The sequence below is a fragment of the Schistocerca cancellata genome, chromosome 9, assembly GCF_023864275.1.
Source record: "Schistocerca cancellata isolate TAMUIC-IGC-003103 chromosome 9, iqSchCanc2.1, whole genome shotgun sequence".
NCBI lineage: Eukaryota > Metazoa > Arthropoda > Insecta > Orthoptera > Acrididae > Schistocerca > Schistocerca cancellata.
In genome coordinates, this window is record NC_064634.1 from 442,106,453 (window position 1) to 442,131,416 (window position 24,964).

Genomic DNA, 24,964 nt, shown 5'->3' on the forward strand with positions numbered 1-24,964 from the left:
TATGTTTCATGAAAACAATTCAATCTTTCGTTGCATTGGGAAAATTATAACTATATATGATGACTATACAAATAATCAAACCCACAGAAAACCAAAAGAACTTGTAATAACATAAAGTGGATAACACAGTATGCACAGAATATCCATATGAGTCAACTAAAATGGGTTAGTTCAGTGGTTCTCTTGTGCATGGCATGTAAGCAAAAATTCATCTCATAAATTTCAAGGCCGCACAGAAAACCACTTGCAGAATTGGGCCTACATAATAGTTTACTATGTATAAAAGAGCATAACCACTCCAAATGAAATAAAAAAAATCTAATAGTGGCTGAACATCCCACAAATCCAGTACAAACTTGCAAATGTCAAGGCTTAAGCTTGTCACTAACAGACTCCCATATAAGGCGAGGCAACCAGACTTTCATACACAGAAACTCGAAAAAGAGATTGTAGAAAGTTTCTGCACCTAACAGCATCAGTGCGTACATGATATGTCCCATTTATGTGCCTACGGATAAAGGCTCCACCACTGTTGTTTTGAAATGCAAGGATTATCTGACAATAGGACCTCACCAGCTATCAGATACACCCACCTACAAACGTTGCCACAGTGACCCCATTCCAGAAATCCTGCAGGATCTTCAGTTACTACTCAAATCCTTAGGCCCATCCCCGAACGTTTCCCCCCGAGTCCATCTCCCTGCTCACTCCTACATTCTACACACTTCCTAAAGTCCCTAAATCCAACTACCCAGGACACCCCATTGTGGCCAGCTACTGTGTCCCCACTGAGAGATTCTCTGATCTCGCAGACCGACACCTTCAACCAATTACCCGGAGCCTATCCTCCTCTATAAAAGATATCAACCATTTCCCCCACCGACTCTCCAAAGTTCCTGTCCCTTTACCACATGGTTCCCTGCTTGTCACTACTGATACCACCTCCCATTACACTAATATCCCTGATGCCCATGGCCTTACCACTATTGAACACTACCTTTCCCAATGCCCGACAGATTCCAAACCAACAACCTTCTTCCTAGTCACCATGACCAACTATATCCTCACCCACAATTACTTCTTCCTTTGAAGGCATTACCTACAAACAAATCCAGGATACAGCTATGGGCACCCACATGGCACCATCCTATGCCAAACCTAAAGGAATGTGGCCATCTAAAGGAATGTTTCCAAAACACCCAGAATCGTAAACCCCTCACCTGGTTCAGATTCATTGATGACATCTTTGCAATTTGGATTGAGAGTGAGGACACCCTACCCACATTCCTCCAGAACCTCAACAACTTCTCCCGCATTTGCTTCACCTGGTCCTTCTCAACCCAACAAGCCACCTTCTGAGATGTTGACCTCCAGCTCAAAGATGGCTAGATCAGTACCTCCGTCAATATCAAACCGAATAACTACCAGCAATACCTCAACATCGACAGCTGCCACCTGTTCCACACCAAGAAGTCCCTTCCATATAGGCTAACCACCTGTGATCGTTGCATCTGCAGTGACGAGCAGTCCCCCTGGAAACATACCGAGGGTCTCACTGAAGCCTTGTACAAAATCAAATCTCCCATGCCTTATCTTTCCAGTCTCCCATCACCTCTCAAAGTCCCACTGTCTGGACACAGAGGAGCATTCCTCTTGTAACTCGGTACCACTCAGGACTGGAGTAACTGAATAAATTCTCCGCCATGGTTTTGGCTACCTCTCTTCATGCCCTGAAATGAGAAATGTCCTGCCCACTGTCCTTCCCAACCCTCCCACAGGGGTATTCCGCCATCCAGGAGACAGAAATGCGAACTCGTATGGTGGATGCTTCTTCTGATTTAAGATTGAATGATTCATTGCCCGGATATGCAGTAGTTGTTAAATCTTATCTCATCTGCATCGTACACACCACCAATTGCAAGGAAACATTGTAATTATCAGTCTTATCATACGTTGTTGGTGTGTTGCTATGGAGTTGTTGAACCTGTATGAAGCGAGATCCACAGATACTCTTTGATCATGTCTGAGTGAACCTACACCGTAATGTTAATAAAAAAATAAAAATAAAAAAAATGTTCAAAAGTTCTCTTTTCAATCAATGAAGTAGGTATTTTGATATTCAGATTAAATTGTCTCTGCTGAACAGTCGTTGGTTAACTATCATTGATTAAATCACTTAATAATGTAGTCCAAGCTTGATATTTCACTTGGAGCGAACAGTTTATTGTTCCTTGGCCACTAAATACTTTATACCTTTCGCACCACACACACATGCAGTTGGTTGGTAAAGTCAGTTCTATTAAAAATTAAGTTTCTTGACAATTACGACAACTTGACTCTTCAGTGTAATTGTATTATCTTCGTGAAGTTGTGTAATTGTGTCCTACTTGAGACTAATTGAGTGTTGTCCTTTGACATACTATCCACTCTTCTTTTAGTTCCAACTATTTGAAAGTCAAGTCCAATATTCACTAGTTTCGTCAATAAAGTTCAATTAACCCGTTATGCACAGTTAAACGCATCTATCAGTTCCTGTCTCTGCTTAGAAAATCATTTCCGAAGTTCGTGAATCACATCATGCAAGAAACACTTCTGAACGCAAAACAAATCTCATCGTGTTCCGTACTCTCAATAACTAAGACAAGAATTGTTCTCGCACGTCTTTATAGGACGAGAGCCAGCAAGTGACTTCTTCTGTGAAAGAGTATTGTAGGCGAATTGAATTTCTTCTTTGCGCTTACTACTCTCTTCCACATAAAAGTTATCTCTTGACTAACATCACCTTGTACTTAGCTTTCAAGATATTGATTGCAATTATCACTTGGATATTTGTCCATTAATTAAATCTGAGGGTTCTTCCTCCTCTTTTTCATTACAAAGACTCTCAGTGATGTATAATGTTGTTATCAAAATTTCTTGGTGTTAGCTTATTGGCAAAGATGTCATATTTGCCAAGATAATTCTTCCCTACTTCATATTATGATATTCTGTCTTAATTGACTTAAAGGGGGGAGTTGGGGTGTTATACTGAGCACGCTGCCAAACGTGACATCATTCATTTAAATGACTGCTTCACAGCCTATGTCATATGTATCCTTCCCACCAACACCAGCTTTTCTAAATTGTGCAGGGGGGGGAGGGGGGGGGGGGGAATTTCCCTGCGATGTATTCTACGTTCCTGTAACCCTCCTGGCCTCAACGTTTGTTAGTCGTTGTCCTGTCCCATGCAGCCCATTCTCTGTTCGCATTCCAGCACTACACAGCCCTCATTCCTCCACCACACCCAGTATTTTTACTTATGTCCTTTTCTGCTATCGCCCCCCTTCCCACCTCTCAGCTGCCCTCTGTCTAACCTCTCGACTGCACATAGCTGCCCTACTCTCTTTCCATCTCGTTCCTGCATGCTCCCCGACAGCATGTCACTGTCCGCCACCCCACCCTACTATCCCTTCTTCCCCCACCCCAGCCTCCTTATTACTCCCACCCAGTCACCACTCCCATCATGCATAGGTGCTGCTACTCACAGTGGTTAAGCTAATCTCACTACCCAACTTCAAACTGTGTGAACACTACTCCAGATCAAATGATGGACATGGTGGGGTTGCCATCTTCATCAAACAACACATTGAATATAGCCCACTTCCTACCCTAAAGGAAATAGGAACAGATAAGATCTTTGAATGTGCAGCCATAAAGCTTACAGATCTGAATCTGATTGTAGCTACAATCTACCGTCCCCCCCTCCAGTAGTATTAATGATTTTCTGTTACAAATGGACTTGTTTCTATCCAAAATAAGTCAGTGGAAACAGGAGGTGATTATATGTGGTGACTTTAATATAGACTTTCTCACCCATAACAGAAACAGGGAAACATTGATTAACATTGCAAAAACTTATAATCTGCATGGCCTTGTAAACGAGCCCACTAGAATAACACCCACATCCAAGACAGCTCTAGATCAAATTTTTGCAAGTAGAAATAAACTTAACCCAACTCTAGAAGTATACAATGCAGGATTCAGTGACCACCAAGCTGTCATTCTAAAGGTCGATGTTAGCAAAGATACCTCAAACCCAGTCCCACCTAAAACTTTACGAAGGTTTTTCACCCAAGAGAACTTGAACAAGCTAAATGCCCTCCTTAGTAAAGAAAAGTGGACAGAGATGCACACAGCCAATGATGTCAACATGAAATTCAACATATTTCTTGACAAAATGAGCCACCACTTTGAAGAGGCCTTTCCACAAAAACCAGTAAGAATAAATAATAATAGAAACAAGAGTTGGAGAACACCAGCTATAAAAATCTCTTGCAAACATAAAAGAATACTCCACATGTTATGTAAACAAAGTAGTGACTCCCCCCAACTAACAGAATACTATAAGAACTACACATGTATCCTAAGAAGAGTGATAAGACAAGCAAAAAGGATGCAGAATGATGAGTGCATCGACAAATCCAGCAATAAAGTAAAAGCAATGTGGAATATCATAAAAAGGGAAGGGGGGGAAATGAAAGCTTCACATATGAACATAGAAATCAAACTCCACAATGAATCTATATCTAATCCCGAAGTTGTGGTGAACTCATTCAATAATTTCTTTACAAGCATAGCTGAAAAACTGGTCCAAAATAATCCTAACACAAATTACCAACCAGCAAACCAAAAATATCACACATGTGCAGAGTCAATTTTCATTACCAAAGTCACTGAAAATGATGTTGCAAAAGCCCTCAGAGAGTTAAAAAATTCATATTCAGCTGGAATTGATGGTATCCCAGCAGCTGTAATCAAAAATTGTGAACACACAATTGCTGAACCATTAACTCACCTCTGTGACTGTTCTTTCCAGGCAGGTATCTTCCCTGAAGCTCTGAAACTTTCTAAAGTAATTCCTGTCTTCAAAAAAGGTGATAATAAAGATATGAATAACTACAGGCCTATCTCAATCTCATCCTGCTTTTCTAAAGTTTTTGAAAAAATAATGTCCAAAAAAATAATGGACTTCATTGAAAGAAAAAGATTTACTAAGTTTAGCTCAACATGGGTTCAGAAGCAACAAATCTACTGAAACTGCAGTATATGATTGCATAAATACACTTTTATAACTGTTAGATAGAAAACAACCCATAACAGGCATATTTCTGGATCTGTCAAAGGCTTTTGACACTGTTGACCACAAAATATTACTGGAAAAATTAGAACACTACGGTATCAGAGGAATTGCAAACAACTGGATTGCTACATTCCTAACCAATCGGATGCAGAGAATCAGCATGAAATATACTAATAGACAAAGCAACTCAATAACCGAAATACTATCAAGTAATAAAACTGTAAAGCAAGGTGTTCCACAGGGCTCAGTATTGGGACCCCTACTTTTCCTCCTGTATATTAATGACTTGAGCCTGAATGTTGATGCACACAAAACAATATTTGCTTTTGACACAACTGTACTCCTCAAAGGGGAGAATACAGAGGCTGTGCAAAAAGCTGTGAACTTGGCTACTGATCAACTCAGCAACTGGGCAAAAATCAACAGATTAACTATCAAGACAGCTTCCATGAACTTCCACACAACACAAAATGCAGATTCCTCTCAGCCATCTGTCACTATAAATAACCAGTCAATAGATACCGACACTGTTTTCAAATTCCTAGGTCTGTGGGTTCAAGATAACCTGAAATGGAATACACATACAGGAAAGGTAAATGCCAGGATTTGTACTGGCTGTTATGCATTGAGTGTACTGAAAACATGTGCTAGCCTGAAAACATTAACCAGTGCATACTACGCTTATATACAAGCCCACCTAAAATATGGTGTAATATTCTGGGGAAATGCTCAAACTGCTCTGAGCACATTCAGAATCCAGAAGAGAGCAATGAGGATTATTACTGGGAGCAAACCCAGAGACTCCTGCAAACCCATCTTCAGAAAGTTGGAAATCCTTACACTGCCTTGCCTCTACATTCTTGAGACTCTAAAATTCTTCAGAAAACACATAGTGCCAGCTGACCCTAGAGTCGTAAAAAATAATGAAATACATGAACACAACACCAGGAAAAATGCAAACCTGCATGTTATACGTACAAACACTCAAATGTGTAAAAAGGGAGTTTTCCACATGGGCCTCCAACTGTTCAACAATCTTCCCACTAGTATTAAGTCCATCGAAGACAACATAAAATTTAGCAAAGCCGTGAAGTCATATTTGTTGTGTCACTGTTTTTACTCGGTAAATAAATACTTAAAACTGTAATCTTGCTGTTTGTGTTAAATTGAAAACATTGAGCAATATAATACATTAGGATACTATAGGCTTACGTTAATACATGTTAACAATGTTAAATGATATTTTCCGACATCTGCAACACACTGTGTACCATCAGATCACATGGAATTAATAAATAAATAAATAGCCTCGGTTGCCTGAGACTGCAGTCATGTGTGTATGAGTCACATTTGCATGAGTGTGTATGTGTGTGTTTGTCATCTGATTTTGACGAAGGCCTTACTGGCCGAAAGCTATATTTGTGACCATCTTTTTGTTGTGCCTATCTGTGACTCGGCATCTCCGTTTAACAGAGAGTAGCAACTTTTCTTTTCACAATATTGTAAATTGATACATGCCCATTGAGTGGCATACCAAACCCACACTGATATTAAAATGCCAGATGATGTGCTGTGTTGCTATCACACAAGCAAGTGCACTGCAGACATGATCTCACGACAAAACTATCCCTGCTGTTGTCATGTCTAAAATATCATGAATTAGCACTGCTACCATCGTGCCAACTTCATCCATGTATGAAATACACTATCACTGTGCATAATAACATCTGCAGTATATGGATTGCAACATCGACAGGTGTAACCAAAATTATACCTCGTAGAGAGGTATTAATTTACCAAAAGCTCAGAATGGGTACAATTTAGTGACAGTTTTTGTGTATGCCATCACATGGTGGTACCTGAATTTTTGAAATGAGAGTGAATGAGTTTTGAAAAATAAAAAATGTAACAGTGTATAACTGTGTTGATTGTATGTGATTGTTAGACAAAAGCTTCCTGGATGTACAAGAGAATATATTGCTTGCACCAAATCACTATTCTGTGAAAGTGCACTATTTTAGTTGACCACTCCAACTTATTGCATACTTTCTCATCTTTCTTACAGTATTCTCCGAGTATCTTCTACATGTTAAACTTCTTCTCAAAGAGTCAAGTACTGGTTAAGGTACATAGAGTAGAAAGATAGACCATTCCAGATAGTGCACTCATCATTGGTCAGCATCAAGCTTTTTATGTCATCAGGCAGCCAGCTTTGCAGCCGCCTCAGTATCAAGATGTGATAGTAACTAAATTTTCAACCTCTTCCTCCTATTTAATCCAGAGCATTCCACTGATAGGATGAATTAATATGTGGTGTAATCAAAAGAAAAAGATCAAGCAATAATAGCAATGCTTGGAAGGCTTGTCATCACACAGAACTAACTATTGATATCAGTCATTTATTCTTGTGGTTTAAGCACATAACTCCTGTGAACACTTTACAATTTTGTGTACTTCCTTACACCAACCACAGTCAACAAATAAAATGAGAATAATCTGCAAACATACGTTATAATACTGAGGCAGAAAAGTTCACTCCAAGTTATAGGCCCTGATGTAGTTGAGAGCAAATTCCTTTTGAAACTTCCTAGCACATGAAAATGACATGCCAGACCGGACCATGAACCTGTGACCTATGCCTTTGTCGGACAAGCACAATTGCCAACCTGCCCTCACAGCTTTATTTCCACCAGTACCTTATCTCCTACCTTCAAAATTTATCAGAAGAGTCTTAGATAACTTGTGGGACTAGCTCTTCTGGAAGAAAGAATATTGCAGAGACCTAGCTTGCGACAGCCTAGGGGATTGTATCTAGAATGAATTTTCATTTCACTGTAGAATGTGTGCTGATTTGAAACTTTCTGGTTGATTACAACTGTGTGCAAGATTGAGACTCAAACTTGGGACATTAGCCTTTCACAGACAAGTACTCTGCTGAATGAGCTGTCCACATACAACTCACATTCCTCTCTCACAGCTTTACTCCTGCCAGCACCTGTATTCTTTCTTTCAGGAATGTTAGTCTCACAAAGATATGCAAGGAAACTTCTGTGGAGCTTAGAAGGCAAGAGGTCAGATACTGATGGAAGTAAAGCTGTGAGGGCTGTTTGTGTGTCATGTTGGATAGCTCAATTAGTGGAAGACTTCCCAATGAAAGACAGAGGCCCTAGATTCAAGTCCCAGTATGACACACAAGATATTTCAAATCGTCCCTCACTGTGGTGCAGAGTGAAAATTCATTCTGGAAATAGCCAGTGTTTTTTGTCCATAAAAACAGCACAGTATGACATGTTTAGATGCACTAAACCATCTAAAATTTTGTTTTTTGAAACGATTTTGCAGCAGTTATGCAGTGACTGCAGAGAGGTGTCATGATTTGCTCCCTCACCTCATTTTGGGCACTGGAAGCCTCCCTATTGCGAAAGTCTGAATTATATTTAAAATCAGTAACATAGTTAGAGGATAACACTTTTGTTTCATGTCGAATGGAGATAACATAGACAGCACTAACATATGTAGATATTTTGCTCCTTGGGCACCAGTAGCAATGTGAACAATGCTATAGTTGTTTTAAGAGTAAAATTTTATATGTGAAAGAGATATTGTTCTCAAAAGTAGTAAAATAAAATTGTGACGAAAGTAATTATGAAGTTAAAGGAAAAGATAGCACTGACCTATAAAATATATGCTGTTTTCTGTTTGGTTATGCTCATGTAGATTAGCCCACTGTAGATAAGAAGATAAATTTTTCAATGGCTGATGATAATATGTAATGGAAACTCGAACTCGGTATTATTCCATGAAAGAGGATTTCCTTTGACTGCAGGTGTGGTGCATAAGGCAGTAGTGAATAAGGCAATAGTGAAGTTACAGTAGAATCTCTGTTGGTGACTAGCCAGCACCAATCAATGTGCTAGGGTCCTTCTGCAGATCTGGTTGTAAATTTACAGTGCAAATGAGGGATATTTTGAGGTGGTAGGTAGTTTGTAAGAATTCTGTGGTAGATATTGGTGATTTTGATATTGCATATGTCTAGTTTTAGCAGGTTTGTTTGGATGGTTGTTGCAAGGAACTTTATGTCAAAAAAAACCTCCATTCAGAAAATGGAAAGAAGGCCTTTCTTGTAACATATAATTCTTTGTACAGAGCATATGGCATAAAGGCTGTGCAAAAGATACGGAAGAGCTGGTATATGGTGCAACTCTTTTCAAAAATGGCCTTCTTTCTGATGGTGTCAGATATGCTTATTGTTTTTCACAGACTTTTATGTGAGCAGTAACACCAACCAACAGTTCGTCTGAATAAGTGTTCACTTCCAAACTGTATCCAAGATTACAGTTAACCTCCTGGTTGCAAAGCACTTGAAGTTTCTTCACAACCTATGCCACGTGCCCAGTGCAGGTGTATTTGAATTATGTAGATGGAAACTGTCTTTAAAATACATCTTTTGATCCCTCAATCCTCCTGATGTCAATCTCTGCCAGCCCATGTTTCCATGCATTAACTGCCCGTTTCACTAAATCTGCTCTCATTTCCTCCTCTCTGCAGTCTTGCACTTCCTATCATTTGTCTCTCCTGTCTCTCTTCTGCCTCCCCTTTACACCCCACTCCTTTACTTCAGGTGCTCCACACTCAATTCCCCTCACCCGTACACTGGTGCCACATTCCTATCCTGTCCCCTTGCTACCTTCCCCTCTTACCCACTCCAATGACACATAATCCCATCCAAGCTACAACACAAGGACATTGTAGTTGGACAAAACAAAGTATCTCCTCCATCTCCGTCTCCTCTTTTCCCCCTCTGACTGTAAATTTGTTTTTGAGGGATCTCTTCACAAACCTTTGCACCAATTTCAGTGAAATTTGGCACAATGATGGGGTATATAATTACCTGGCCCAAACAGGAACAGAGATACAAGAAAACATATTTATTCAGCCTCCGCTCTATAGGCTGCCCTGCAGGACACACATGTTGTGTGGGAACAGTATGGGCCTGCCTTTATCTGAGGTGGTATTGACCTGTTTTATCAACATATTTTGCAGGGACTACATTTGCAGATAGTCATAGCTAAAGGAAGGTTGAGGAAGGCTAGAGGTGGTGGGTGGGGGAGAGTGAATAGGGGGTGGTGGGAAGGGTGAGAGGGGACGGGGGGGGGGGGGGGGGCAAAAGGGAATGTACAGAGAAAGGTATGCAGGAGAGGATGGATAGGGAGAAAGGTGGTAAGGAGTCAATGACTGGTGGGGGGCACAAGGGTATCGAAAGGGAGAGGGGGGAGGAGCAGATGGACAGTGAGGGGTGGGGAGGAGGAAGAGAAGGGCAGATAGGGAGTGAGGAGGAGATGGATAGAGAGTAAAATGGGAGGAGGAGTAGATGGATAGAAACAGGAGTAGATGGATAGAAAGAGGAGGGAAGATGGGGTGACCACAGAGGGGGGGGGGGAGATGACGGACAAGGAGAGGATGGAGGAGGGGCTGGACAGAGAGAGGGTGGAAGAGATGATTGGGGGGAGGGGGAGAGAGGGGGGGAGGGAGGATACACGTTGTGCAGGTAATAGTGGCATGCCTTATAGGAGCTACACGTGAGGATGGGTATAGCTGAGGAGAGTGTGGGGGGAAGGTGTTGTACAAAGAGAAGTGGCGGAGGAAATGGGGAAGGCAGAGGGAAAGGTGGACAGATTGAAGTGGGAGGACGAGGTGGACAGAGAGACGGGAGAAGGGGTCAATAAGAGAGGGGAGGAGGAGATGTGTGCAGTATATGTGTCGAATTCATATGTGAACAAAGCTGTGGGAAAGAGGATAGAACTTTAATAATTTTTGTTTGTTGCTAAGTTAAATTTCATTTTGATACTTACATTTTCTTTTTCAGTTCACCTGTCAATCCTCCAAGTGTGTCAAAATTAATCCAGCAGAAGAAACCACAGTCTTTATTTGATGATGATAATGATTCAGATGAAGACAATTTGCTTTTCTCTTCTGCCAGTTCAACTGGATCAAGATCTCGCCGAAGCATTGATGTCCTTTCATCTGAAAAGAAAATAGACTATTCCTCAGAAGAACCACCTAAAAAGACTAGTCTCTTTGGTAATGGTAGTAGCATACTGATTCCTCCTCCTGATGATACAAACACTGATTTATTCAGTGTGAAGACCCGAGCTAGTGATGGTCAAAATTCTTCTGTTTCACATGAAAATGTGCCTACCGGTGGTTTGTTTGATGACTGGGAGGATGATATTCAAAGCACTGAGTCCAGAAAAGGTGATTCTCCAGGGGATCAGTCAGATAATAAAGGTATGGCAAAAGAAATAAATCATGTTTCCAAAAGTGACAGTCACAGCAAGGGATCCTCATTGTTTGATAAAGAATCGGATAATACCTCCATTTTCTCTGGGGATGTAACTGATAATTTTGTAATTTCTGGTAATGCTTCGAAAAATGACATATTTTCTGAAATTGGAAATGAAGTGAAACCCTATGTTACTCAAAGGCAAAATAGCAAAGTGAACTTATTTTCTGGTGGTGATATTGATGAGGAAGTTGATATATTTGGTGAGAAACTGAGATCAGATAAGTCAGAGACTGTGGTAGGTGAGAAAGTAACATCATTGCCAGATAAGAAAACAGACCCAGTTTTTGTCATGACAGCAGAACCATCAGTTTTCCCAGATGAATCCACTGATAGTATATTTTCAGTTCCAGTTGACGGAACACCAAGTAAAGAAAAATCAGTGGTAAAGGACACTACTGAAACAGAAAATACAGAAGCTGCACCAGCCACACACAGAAATACATATGACACTAAGAAACCAGCAGTAACTAAAAAACCTGTTGTTTCATTGGTTAAGCCACCAACAGCAACACGTCCTGTAGATAAGGATGTAGAGGAAAGTACATCAGAAATTTCAGTACAGTCAACTGCAGGTGTTAGTCAGCTAACACCAGATGTGAATGGAATGCATAATCATAAAAAGCAGACGGAGATAGGGAAAGAACATGTAGATAATGAGATATATTCAAAGAAGTCTGACAAAAAAGATGTAATAGCACCAGTCACCAAACCAAAACCACCGAAGACACTAGACATCAGAAAAACTACTGCTCTGCAACAAGACAGCTCAACAGGAGAAGACACCTTTGGAGAGAGTTCACCTGGTATAGGTGAGGAGTCATTTGGTGACTCCCAAAAGACAGAACGTCTCTCATCAACAGCTTTTGGAGAGTTGTTGAAAGGTTACTCTCCACCTGATGATAAAATAGATGGATTGGTATTCAGCAGGGAGAAGCAGCTGAGTGAAACTAAAAGAGAACCAGCAGAAGAGGCTGTTACATCACCCAAATCTGGTGAGATAATTGACTATGTTGAATCTACTTCTTAATAACTCCTACATAAGTGACAATGCTTGCCATGTTGCTATTCCTTTAAACATCTTGCAGAATTATTGCTCTCACTCTTGGCTTTTGTTTCTAACTGTATGGAATAATTTCTGCTGTTGTAACTTTTGTTTTCAGTTACGGAATTAGGACCCTGACAAGCCACAATTAAGAGTTAATACTAGTGTGCATGAAGCATTGTTTGATTTATTGTTCTTTACCAGTAATGGTGGGGGAGCTTTGTTTGTAAACCGCTTTTGTGATAATCTAGTGTTTGTCAATGCATAAGGAGGAGAGCCAATTTCCAGATCAATTACGTACAATGAAAAATAATGTTCCCTTCACATTTTTATGGTTGGCATCGCCAAACTGTCACTGACAATAAATTCGTACTGATGTCCACACCCAAATAAACTGTGTGCTATATTGGGATTGACACTTGGGTGCCTTAAATTATTGGCTGCAGTCAGCATCTGACATCCATACAGGTGGTCTGAGTTTGAGCACCACAGGTCTTTAATAGGTATGTGCTGTTGGGGTTAGTATATCCTTGTCGTCTTTTGACGTTATCCACGCAGCATTAGTGGTTCCACAGTTAAGCATGGGCTCAGATCCTTGGTGCAAGTTTACTGATAAACAGTAAGTTTTCATAAAGAAAAATCATTGTTAGAGATTCAAGTAATTGCTGGAAAAATTAGCACAAAATTAAGATTTGAGCCCCAGACCATAGAATTTGCAGTCTCGAATTTACCTTCACCACCTCTAATATAATGCAGAATTGGACCACTAGATGTCATGAGAGGCGGACAGGCCAGTATAAAAGGATGTGGAGAATATTGTGTTATCAGTAGAAAGCAGTAACAGCTGACTGGGTTGATCAGGAGAGCTCAGTGACTTTGAATGTGGACTAGTTATTGGATGTCACCTGAGTAACAAATCCATAAGGGATATTTCAGCCCTTCTAAAGCTGCCCAAGTCAGCTGTTGGTGATGTGATTGTGAAGTGTAAATACAAAGGAAGAACCACATCTAAGCCAAGACCAGGCAGATCTCATGTACAGACAGACAGGGACTGTTGTGCATTGGGGAAGGTAGTTGTAAGAAATTGCATGCAATGATTAGAAGGTTCACTTGTGAGTTCCAAAGTGCTACCGACACACCAGCTTGACTGTATACAGGGAGTTAAAAGAATGGGGTACTGTGGCCGGGCAGCTCCTCATAAGTAACATATTTCTGTACTCACTTGTAAGGGATGCTTGAGGTGATGTAAAGAGCAATGCAACTGGATGGTGCATGACTGGAAACAAGTAATGAATCACACTCTACCCTGTGGCTATGTAATGAAAAAGATTGGGTTTGACGGATGCCTGGAGAATTAACAAGTGCCATGGGAGTGTTTTCCATAGTTATGGTGGTGGTCCTCTTATTACACTGAAGAAAACATTAAATGTGGAAGAATATGAACACATCTTACAGCATTTTGACTGCTTACAGTAGAGGAATAGTTTGGATATAACGATTGTTTATATCAAATTAATGATATGAATATAATAGAGGGAAACATTCCACGTGGGAAAATATATTTAAAAAGAAAGATGATGAGACTTACCCAACAAAAGCGCTGGCAGGTCGATAGACACACAAATAAACACAAACATACACACAAAACTCTAGCTTTCGCAACCAATGGTTGCCTCGTCAGGAAAGAGGGAAGGAGAAGGAAAGACAAAAGGATTGGGTTTTAAGGGAGAGGGTAAGGAGTCATTCCAATCCCGGGAGCGGAAAGACTTACCTTAGGGGGAAAAAAGGACAGGTTTACACTCGCACACACACACATATCCATCCACACATACACAGACATGTGTCTGTGTATGTGTGGATGGATATGTGTGTGTGTGCGAGTGTAAACCTGTCCTTTTTTCCCCCTAAGGTAAGTCTTTCCGCTCCCGGGATTGGAATGACTCCTTACCCTCTCCCTTAAAACCCAATCCTTTTGTCTTTCCTTCTCCTTCCCTCTTTCCTGACGAGGCAACCATTGGTTGCGAAAGCTAGAGTTTTGTGTGTATGTTTGTGTTTATTTGTGTGTCTATCGACCTGCCAGCGCTTTTGTTGGGTAAGTCTCATCATCTTTCTTTTTAAATAGATTGTTTATATCAGCATGACAATGCACCCTTTCATGAGGCAGCATGTGTGAGGTAACGGTTTGTGGGCTGTAATATTCCTGAAATGGGCTGGCCTGCCCAGAGCCCCAACCTGAGCTCAAGGAGACAACTTTGAGAGAAATTCCACTCCAGACCCCAGTGTCAAACACCACTACCTTCTCTGTTTCAGATCCTGAGGAAGAATGGGCTGTCATTCTTCTAGACATTCAGACACCTCATTGACATTGTTCCCAGCAGAGTTCAAACTGCCATAAACGTTGAGGGTGGACAAATGCCATATTAATGACCACTAATAGGTATTCAAATACTACACACACACACACACACACACACACACACACACACACACACGACCCCAATCTCTGGCTGCCGAGGCAAGTCTGGCTTTAGCAGCCAGAGACTGTGTGTTCTAACAGTCTTTTTGTTGTGCCTGTCTGCAACTACCATTTTCTTAATATTGTCATATTCTATTGTGAATTTTCCATTATATAGTAGAAAAATATTTAAACAATATTAAATCATCTGAAAAATTGATGACCTTCATCCAATAGAGATGTAGTCATTACTTGATAAATATTTTTGTAAGTTTAGCAGTTAGATATTCTGGAGTTCTCTTTGAGTTACCAAGCAGCGTGGTTAGCACACTGTACTCCTATTCGGGAGGACAATGGCTCAAACCCGCAACGGGCCATTCTGATTTAGGTTTTCCGTGATTTCCCCAAATTGCTTCAGGTAAATACCAGGATGGTTCCTTTGAAAGGGCATATCTGACTTCCTTTCTCATCCTTCTCTTATCCAATGGGACTGATGACCTTGCCAATCAACCATCTCCTTGAGTTACTGATAATTTAAATTGATTTCAGTTACCGGAATATGGTACTTGATTTTTTTTCTCTGCTGCTTTTTAATATTCCTTGAATGTATGTGCCAATGTTTATTTGCAGGTGAGAAGCTTCCAGGAAAAATTCAGCGTCCAAGCCTTAATATTGATCCACTCGCTCTGTTACCTGGAGCAAAACCACCTCGCAAAGGTTTTCAGTCTGAGGAAGGTATTGGATTTGACCAGCCTGCAGCTGACATAACTGCACCACTCCATAGTGCTGGAAAGGTAATACACAGTGCCTAATAAATTTTACTGATGTATTATGATAAGGAAAAGTCTTGGATGGCATATAAACAAGACTGCAAATGTGGTTAAGCTTTTAGATTATGTCTGCCTTCAGAGATAAGTGACACACACACACACACACACACACACACACACACACACACACACACACAGAGAGAGAGAGAGAGAGAGAGAGAGAGAGAGAGCTACATTTTCTGGGTGGCTACATTGCACCAATGCCATAGCATGTCTGGTTTCAGGGGTTGTGCTGTTGTGAGTTGGTGAGAGGAGGAAAGAGGGAGGGAAGATATGGAGGCAAGGATGAGTTATGGCTGAGAAGGGGAGGTGGCAAGGGGACACGATAGCAATGTGGCATCAGTATTGGGATAGAACAGAGGGAGAGGGAAACTGTGTAAAAGAATGTGTGAGTGTAAATGTTGTCATGGAGGTTTGTAAGGTGACAGATCTGCGTATGGATATTAATGTAGAACAGGGACAGGAGGATTGTGTGCTCAGTGAATGCGTCCTTATGTTACATGCTTCCATGTCCCGGGAGTTCATGTAAGTGCTTGTGTTTTTTGTGTGTGTTCAGTCATTTCCCACAGAACAGATTTTCCACAGATTGTGCAATGACTTTTAATTGTGGTGTTGAAGACCCATTCAGTAGGGAATAGAATTTGCCCTTCTGATCTACATGATAGTGTGGCATTGACATCACCCTTTCCACACTGTGGCTGCTCAGAGTAAACATTGTATAGTGACACTTCTGGAGTGCTAGGCATGCTTTGTTGGTTTTGCATATGACATATCTTCTAGTCTGTCTGTTCTACTACTACTGCTTTTCAGATCAATGACTGTTCCACCATGGCTTGGATTTTAAAGATTTGAACTTAAGAACACTGACATTTAGGATCACAGATGCTATTTTATTTGCCCATTTTTCATCCTGCATCCTACAAAGATTCATAGAAAGCACGCTATACTGTGCTGCACGAGGTACCACTAAAACTTTTCTCTCTGTAGTTCTAGACCACTTTTCTGTTTCTGATGCAGGTGCGTGACTTCATTTTTGGAATCAGATTTTCTAATCTTCTATTCAGATTTGAATCAAATCATTGGATCTGTATAACAGTGTAATGTTTTTTTCTTGACAACACAGTGTTGCAGCCCACAACATAGTACTATGAATGCAGCCTCTAGAACTTCTTAGAAGCAAGAAATTTTATTATTTCAACAGCTGGTATTCATCCATCTTATAGCGTGTACCTACCACTGATAACCAGCTAGACTCCGTGTGAAAGACTAAAAATACAAAAATTAATAACATCACATGCAAATATTACATATACACAACCCATATTTGGAACTGTGCAGATGTGCTTTCTGCTATCCTCAAAATTTTGTGTTTTTATTATCTAGCCATACTCTCTGTCTGGTAACTTATCTGCCCCTTGTTAAAAAGTTACTAATTTTTATTTGCCAAAAGAAATTAATTTGATGTTCTGTGAACAAATACTGTGTTAATCATTCTTTTTTGTTTTTGTTTTGACTTGGAAGGAGAGTGTTATTTCCACAAAATGAACGGTGTGGCTTCAAAACCAGTTTAAAGTCCAAAACGACCCCTCCTACTGTCCTCATTTATCACCTACCGAAGAAGATGAAATTAGACAGTTCACACATTCACTAAAGAACAACAAGGAATGAGGAGATGACTCGATCATTGCCAAAATGTGAAAGAATACTGGAAACAGTGCTATTAATAAACAAACTAAGACAGTCCTTAACATCTTGGAAACAGAGGAACTTGGATGTGGCTACTTTGCGTGACAGTCACATTCCAATCAGAGTTGGTGCCGGCCGCGGTGGCCGTGCGGTTCTGGCGCTGCAGTCCGGAACCGCGAGGCTGCTATGGTCGCAGGTTCGAATCCTGCCTCGGGCATGGGTGTGTGTGATGTCCTTAGGTTAGTTAGGTTTAAGTAGTTCTAAGTTCTAGGGGACTTATGACCTAAGATGTTGAGTCCCATAGTGCTCAGAGCCATTCAATCAGAGTTGGTGGTGGTATAGCCGCCATGTATGCATGAGGTGTGCTTGGTTGTGTGAATATATGTGTGTTTTCTTTGCTGAAGAAGGTTCTGGCCAAAAGCTACCATGTGTAACAGTATTTTCATTTTGCCTATTTGCAACTCATCTTTACAGTGAGCAGCAATCTATCCTGTTCCTTATATTGTTGATGTAGTAGTGTGTGCCATTACTCACTTGTAAAACATATTTGGCTTGTAGTACATTGCTATACTTTTAATCTCTTTGAAATTATGATGGTATCAGGGAAAGTGGGCAAAAGGTTATATACAACTTGTACAGAAAACAGGTAGCAGTTATTAGAGTTGAGGGCCATGGAAGGAAGCAGTAGTTGAAGAGGGAGTGAGACAATGTTGTAGCATATCCCCAGTGTTATTGAATGTGTACATTGCTAGCAGTAAAGGAAACTAAAGAAAAATTTGGAGAAGGTATTAAAGTTCAGGGAGAAGAAATAATAATAAAAAAAAGACTTTGAGGTTTGCTGATGACATTGTAATTCTGTCAGAGACAGCAAAGTACCGTATTTACTCGAATCTAAGCCGCACTTTTTTTCTCGTTTTTGTAATCCAAACAACCGCCTGCGGCTTAGAATCGAGTGCAAAGTAAGTGGAAGTTCTGAAAAATGTTGGTAGGTGCCGCCACAACTAACCTCTGCCGTCGAATATATGTAGCGCTACACAGTCATGCTTTGCAGGCACAAATACTGGCGCCAAAACCTCTGAGTCAGTAAATAAATTAAAAATAAGGTGGAAGACGAGCTTTTTTTTCTCCGCCCCGAGTTTCGACCACTGCATTTTCATACATTATCCAACGAAGTAAATACAAATTCCATATTGTTCATCTTCGAATGTAGCAGCATTTCAATGTACTACGAAAATCCGACTGGCAAGACTGTTTGGGATGTTTGTCAATATGACCAACTCTACGTTTTGAATTTTTTCCTACCTGTGAGAAGAGATGGTTGCTAATAGGAACTTTTATGAATTGTGAATCACATGCAGTATTCTCTTCACCATAAGAATAATACGAATATAAACATTTTGCCATGTATTCTTTCGTGTTTGCTGCTATCTCATTTAAATCCTGTTGCCCAATAAACTACGAAACTAGTGTGAGACAACAGCAAACGCGGAAGAATATACATATCATGTCATGTTTATATTCGTATTATTCTTATGCCTAATAGTGATACAGTTAGAAATGAAGCACGGCAATTGACTAGATTTTGAAATCTAAGATGACTCTAATTTCTGTGCAGAATGTAATGTACAGAAGAGGCGTCTGCAAAGATTTTCAAACGGTGAAAAATTTTCGCTAAACTCTCGTTCAGAATATCTTCTATCATACACAGTCTATTATTTGTTTCTTGTTGATCATTATCAAAGAAAGCAGCAGTGTAAGTAACAACAAATAGCAGTCTCTTGCCACACAAAAGCAAGCCATGCCGCGAGCGGTGCCAGGTCATAAACACACATTATCAGAATGCGACAAACAATGCATGACACAGTACAATAATGCATTTTCAGCTTAGAGTGACGTAAAAACTATAACAAAGAGAACGGCATTTATCAGATCAAAGAAAAATAAGCAATCAATTCAAACCAGACGAAGCACGCGAAAAAGGAAGGGTACCCGTATAAATATGGACGGAGCGCTTGATGCATAGCAATGGCTGCCCGGTAAAGCTTAACTGCTAAGCTTACGACTCGAACCAAACTACTGTAGCTGTATTGTCATTCATTCGACCTAAATTGTGACTCATGTTACAATGGACCAACTTTGTTTCGGTTTGGAGGTGCGGCCTAAAACTTTTCTCGCCCTAGAATTTCGAGTCTCAAATTTCAGGTGCGGCTTAGATTCGGGAAAATTTTTTTTCCTTGATTTTGAGTCTCATTTTTCAGGTGTGGCTTAGATTTGAGTGCGGCTTAGATTCGAGTAAATATGGTAGTTCGAAGAGCAGTTGAAGAGAATGCACGTTGACTTATAGGAAGATATAAGACGAACATTAAAAGAAGTAAAACGAGGGTAATGGAATGCCATAGAATTAAATCTAGTGGTGCGGAGGAGATTAGTAGGAAATGAAATGCTTAAAGTAGACAAGTTTTGCTATTTGAGCTGTAAAATAACTGATGTTGGCCAAAGTAGAGAGGACCTAAAATGTAGACTGACAATGTAAAGAAAAGTGTTTCCAAAGAAGAGAAATTTGCTAATATCGAATCTAGGTTTAAGTGTTATGGAGTCTTCTCAAAAGATATTTGTCTGCAGTGTAGCTTTGTATGGAAGTGAAACGTGGCTTATAAACAGTTCAGACAAGAAGTGAACAGAAGGTTCTGAAATATGCTGTTACAGAAGAACGCTGAAAATTAGATGGATAGATCATGTAACTAATGAGGAAATAATAAATAGAATTGGGCAGAGAAGAAAGTTCTGTCATAACTTGACTAAAAGAAGGGATCAGTTGGTAGGACACATTCTGAAACCTCAAGGGACCAACAGTTTAGTACTGGAGGGAATCTTGGTGACAAAAATTTTAGACAGAGACCCAAGAGGTCAGTACAGTAAGCAGGTCCAAAAGATATAGTTTGCAGTAGTTATTCAGAGATGAAGAGGCCTGCACAGTGTAGGGTAGTGTGGAGAGCTGCATCAAACCAGTTTTCATACTGAAGACGATGACAACTACAACAATTAAGTTTCTTTCAGGTGATGGCCTCGGAAACTGAATGCCAGTTAATGATGAGCTATTAAATAAATATTATTGTGGAACGTTAATACTTTTTATTCAAATTTTTAATATGTCTGTGTTTCTCCATGTACAGAAGCAATATTCCATAAATAAAATCGGTATCTGTAAGTGTCAAGATAATGGCCAGAAAATGACACAGCCGTAAATTATATGCATGTAGAAAGGACCATAAACACCACTTGTGGAAAGAAGATTGAATTCTGTGGCCATATTGCTTGAGTCGTGGAAGGTTGACCGGTGGGATCTTATGCTACTTTCTCAACAAGAAAATGAAAGCGGCATGCCTCATTGAGATAGGAAACGAATGGGCATAAGATAGTAGATTTAACAATACATTCAATGTTTTTTAATTTTTATTTTAACACTCCTCACACAGCATCTTGGGTCCTAAGAAAACCCAAAATTAAAATTAATTAAAAAGTGTACTGAAGTGAGGAAGGAACAGCATAGAAAAAATGTGAAGATACTAGGCTAAAGTTACAGTTGAGGTGCAATTAAAATAAAAAGCACTGTTGAAATAGCATGGTCCATAAATGGCCAAAATGATGATGACAAGAATTTTGATTCTTGTGGTCATTTTAAAATGATTAGCTCATCTAAAGCTTATAAGATAATCTTTTCAATACTTAAAACATCAGAGGCCACTTTTTGACATCTACACTCCACAGTGAACTGTATAGTTTGTGTTAAAATTTTTTCAAGGTACTGGTTTCATTTCCAACGATATGTGCCCCAAATTAAGTGACATAGTAGACTCTCTTTGCTAGAAAGTTTTCAATCCAGTTGCACAACTGTTCTGATATTCCATAAGTGCAATATTTATTTATCAAAAGATGGTGTGGAACCAAGTGTAACACATGGTCGTGAAGCTGCTGCGTGTTTTTGTAACTTACCCTGGCAACAGTGAAATGAGCAGTGAAATAAACTGTCAAATTTGGCAACTGGTGAACACGCAGCATACTGTTTATTTTTGCTTGTATAATGTTTGTCACTTTTCAAAATTCTTAGGGAACCTGTAGATCATCAAGACTGAGAAATCTAAATGAAACATTGATAAAGAATAAACCATCATTAATATGACGGGAAGCAAAACTGTGAATAGTTGATTAGCACTGAAACCATGAAATCAAATTTTCTGTTCATAAAAAACAAATAATTATATGACAGTCAAACAATGGAAAATCCAGTATGGAATGTAACAATATTGGAGAAGGAAAATTGCTACTCACCATATAGCAGAGATGCTGAGTCGCGGTAGGCACAATAAAAAGATTCATACAATTATAGCTTTTGCCCCCTCCCCCCACTCTCTCTCTCTCTCTCTCTCTCTCTCTCTCTCTCTCTCACGCAAACGCAAGAATTATATGACATATGCCCATCCCAAAATATTGTTTTGACATCTGCAGCTAAACAGACATCCCTTTGTTCCAGATGACTATTAAATATGTAACAACCAAAACATTGAGTACAATGGAGCTTTTGTTATCGTGTCAATAGTCTGGCATTATTCATTGTATATTTTTCTGTCTCAGTTTTCCTTATATCTACTGATAGGTCATCTGGTCATGGAGCCTTTCCATTTTTCACCATTTCTCATGCTACGAATGGCAGCTTTGACTGCCTCTATTGTGATACGTTAAACTGGTCCACTTGGGTTGTCTTTTAGTATTGGTGGGCGAGAGAATTCATTATTGCATATTTCACTGAAATACTCTCACCATCGTCCTAGAATCATCTTGCTGAATGAGGAGGAATTGTTAAATATGTGAAGACAGATCAGAAGTTGAAAAACATGGAGACAAGTAAATTTTGTAGTGATCAGCATATAAAAGTGTATGCTTGTGAATTAATGCTGAAAAATAGTTCACTTTTAATTGTGTTTGTAGATCCCCACTTGGAAATTGTTGTGAACTTTTCATGAGAAATCTGCATTCCTTACTGTGCTATCTGTCAGGCAGTAGTAAGCAGTTAATAGACTGTGGTGACTTCAGTGTAGATTTTCTAAGGAATTCGAATAGGAAAAATTACCTTGAAACCTTATTTGGATCCTACAATTTGATCTCACTAATTAACTTTCCAACACGGATAAGTAAAGACAGTAGGACCCTAATTGATAATGTTTCTTTGATGAAGCTCAAAGCAAGAAAATGACTATTCATCCAGTAACAAATGCTCTCTCTGATAATAATGCACAGTTAGTTAGGATAAATAGCACAGCGTCTTATTGTATGGATACTCCTCAGTGGAAACCAGTCAGAATATTAATGAGTCCAGGACAAATGTTTTTAAGAACAGTTTACAGGAGATGACAGGGTATGTAATTTATAATGAACCAAATGTTAACATGACATTTAATCTATTCTTTGATAAATTCTCATCACTGTTTAAAAATAGCTTTCCGTATAATCTAATCAGTAAGGAGATTAAACAGCAATGTAAAAAACTGTGGGTCACTAGAGGGAGTAAAGTAGCTTCTGAAAGGAAAAGGGAAATATATCTTTTGGCAAGAACAGGTAAGGTTCCTGCAATAGTTGCACATTGCAAAAATTACTAAGAAAGGTTGCTAAATATCAAGGAACAATGTCAGAAGTCAGTATTTCCAACAACAGACTTACGGCCATATGGAATGTAGTGAAATGAGATACAGGTCAACCAGCCCCAGAACAAAACAACATCACTATTGAACTGAATGGCAGGGTTATAAATGATGAGACACAGTTAGCAAATGCATTTAATAATTATTTCGTAAATGTAGTAGAAAGCATAGGCATAAACAGTTAAAGAGCAAAATCACAACAGCATATTGAAAATTTAACGTTAATTAAATTCAATCATTTGAATTTATCGCCAACTTCTCCTTCTGAAATTAAGAAAATTATACATTCTGTCAGTAGAGTATTAAAAATTTGTTCCCATGTAACACGAGGGCTATTCAGAAAATAGGGAACATTGTGGTATTTAAAAAAAAAAAAAAAAAAAAAAAAAAAAAAAAAAAAAAAATATATATATATATATATATATATATATATATATATATATATATATATATATATATATATATATATATATATATATATAAAAAAGAAAAAAAAAAAAAAAAGAAAAAAAGAAAAACCACAAAGTACAATACATTTTATTATATACATCTGGAAGAGTGACTGACATACTACTTTTCCACACAGTCACCAAACACATTGAGGCACTTATCATAGTAGTGGGTGGATTTCCCATTTGAATGAATTAAGGAGTTCTATAGTGAGATTTGCCATGTGAGGTCGGGCAATGTCGTGCGAAAACAAAATTTTGGACATCAGCTTTCCTCGGTGTTTGTTTTGAACTGCTCTTCTAAGGCTGTGAAAAGTTTGACAGTACCGAGCGTAATTTATGGTTGCTCCACATTCAAAAAAATCAATAAGAAGCACACCTTGCCTATCCCAAAACACTGTCACCATCAACTTCCTTGCTGACAAGGTTTGCAATCATTTTCTTGGTTTTTGGGATGACCTTGTGTGCCCCCACTCCATGGACTGTAATTTTGTCTCGCATTTGATGTGTTTCACCCAAGTCTCATCACCAGTTACGATTCGATCCAGTAATGAATCACCATGTTTGTGGTAGCCCTCCAGAAATGTCAACATTGCCCCCATTTGCTGTTCTTTATGGTGCTCTGTAAGCATTTTGGACACCCATCGTGCACAAAATTTGTGGTAGTCTAGCTTTTGAGTGACCATTTCAAACAACAAAGTGCATGAAACTTGCGGAAAAGAAAGTGAAAGCTCTGTTATTGTGAAGTGATGGGTTTCACGAATCATTTCATCAGCTTTAGCGACAAGATTGTCAGTCACGATGCTCCAGTGTCCACTCTTCTCTTCATCATGAACATTGGTTCGGCCATTTTTAAACCGAATATGTCATTTCCGGACAGAACATTCACTCATTACATTGTTTCCGTACCCTTCGCACAATTCACAATAAATTTCTATGGGTTTTAGGTTTTTTGCCAACAAAAACCATATCACAGACTGCATCTCACAACTGCTGGGATTTTCAATTGCAGCGCACATTTCAAATTCGAATATCGAAAAAACCAGATGCCTAGAGATGTTCCCACTGGCACGGATGGATGCCGACTGAGTTGCTGAGCACGCGCATACCAAAATATATGTGATTGGTGCGTGCCTATTGGTGTCAGACAGAAATGTTCCCTACTTTCTGAATGGCCCTTGTAAGTCCCATCTTATCTGGAATATGCCACTAACTTAAGGCATTTTTCCAAAGAGACAGAAAGATGCCATTGTTAAACCCCTGATAAGAGGTATGTCAGTAAGATGCCATTGTTAAACCCCTGATAAGAGGTATGTCAGTAACTACTGACCTGCTTCACTG

The 24,964-nt window shown here is 39.4% G+C and overlaps 1 protein-coding gene across 1 annotated transcript in view; it reads left to right on the forward strand.

The window, feature by feature from the left end:
- Positions 1-24,964, forward strand: part of LOC126100529 (WASH complex subunit 2) — a 235,777-nt gene that overhangs the window by 148,767 nt on the left and 62,046 nt on the right. Inside the window, exons 13-14 of the mRNA XM_049911143.1 lie at positions 10,986-12,457; positions 15,593-15,756. Coding sequence (XP_049767100.1) covers positions 10,986-12,457; positions 15,593-15,756 — 1,636 coding nt within the window. The remainder of the gene's footprint in view (positions 1-10,985; positions 12,458-15,592; positions 15,757-24,964) is intronic.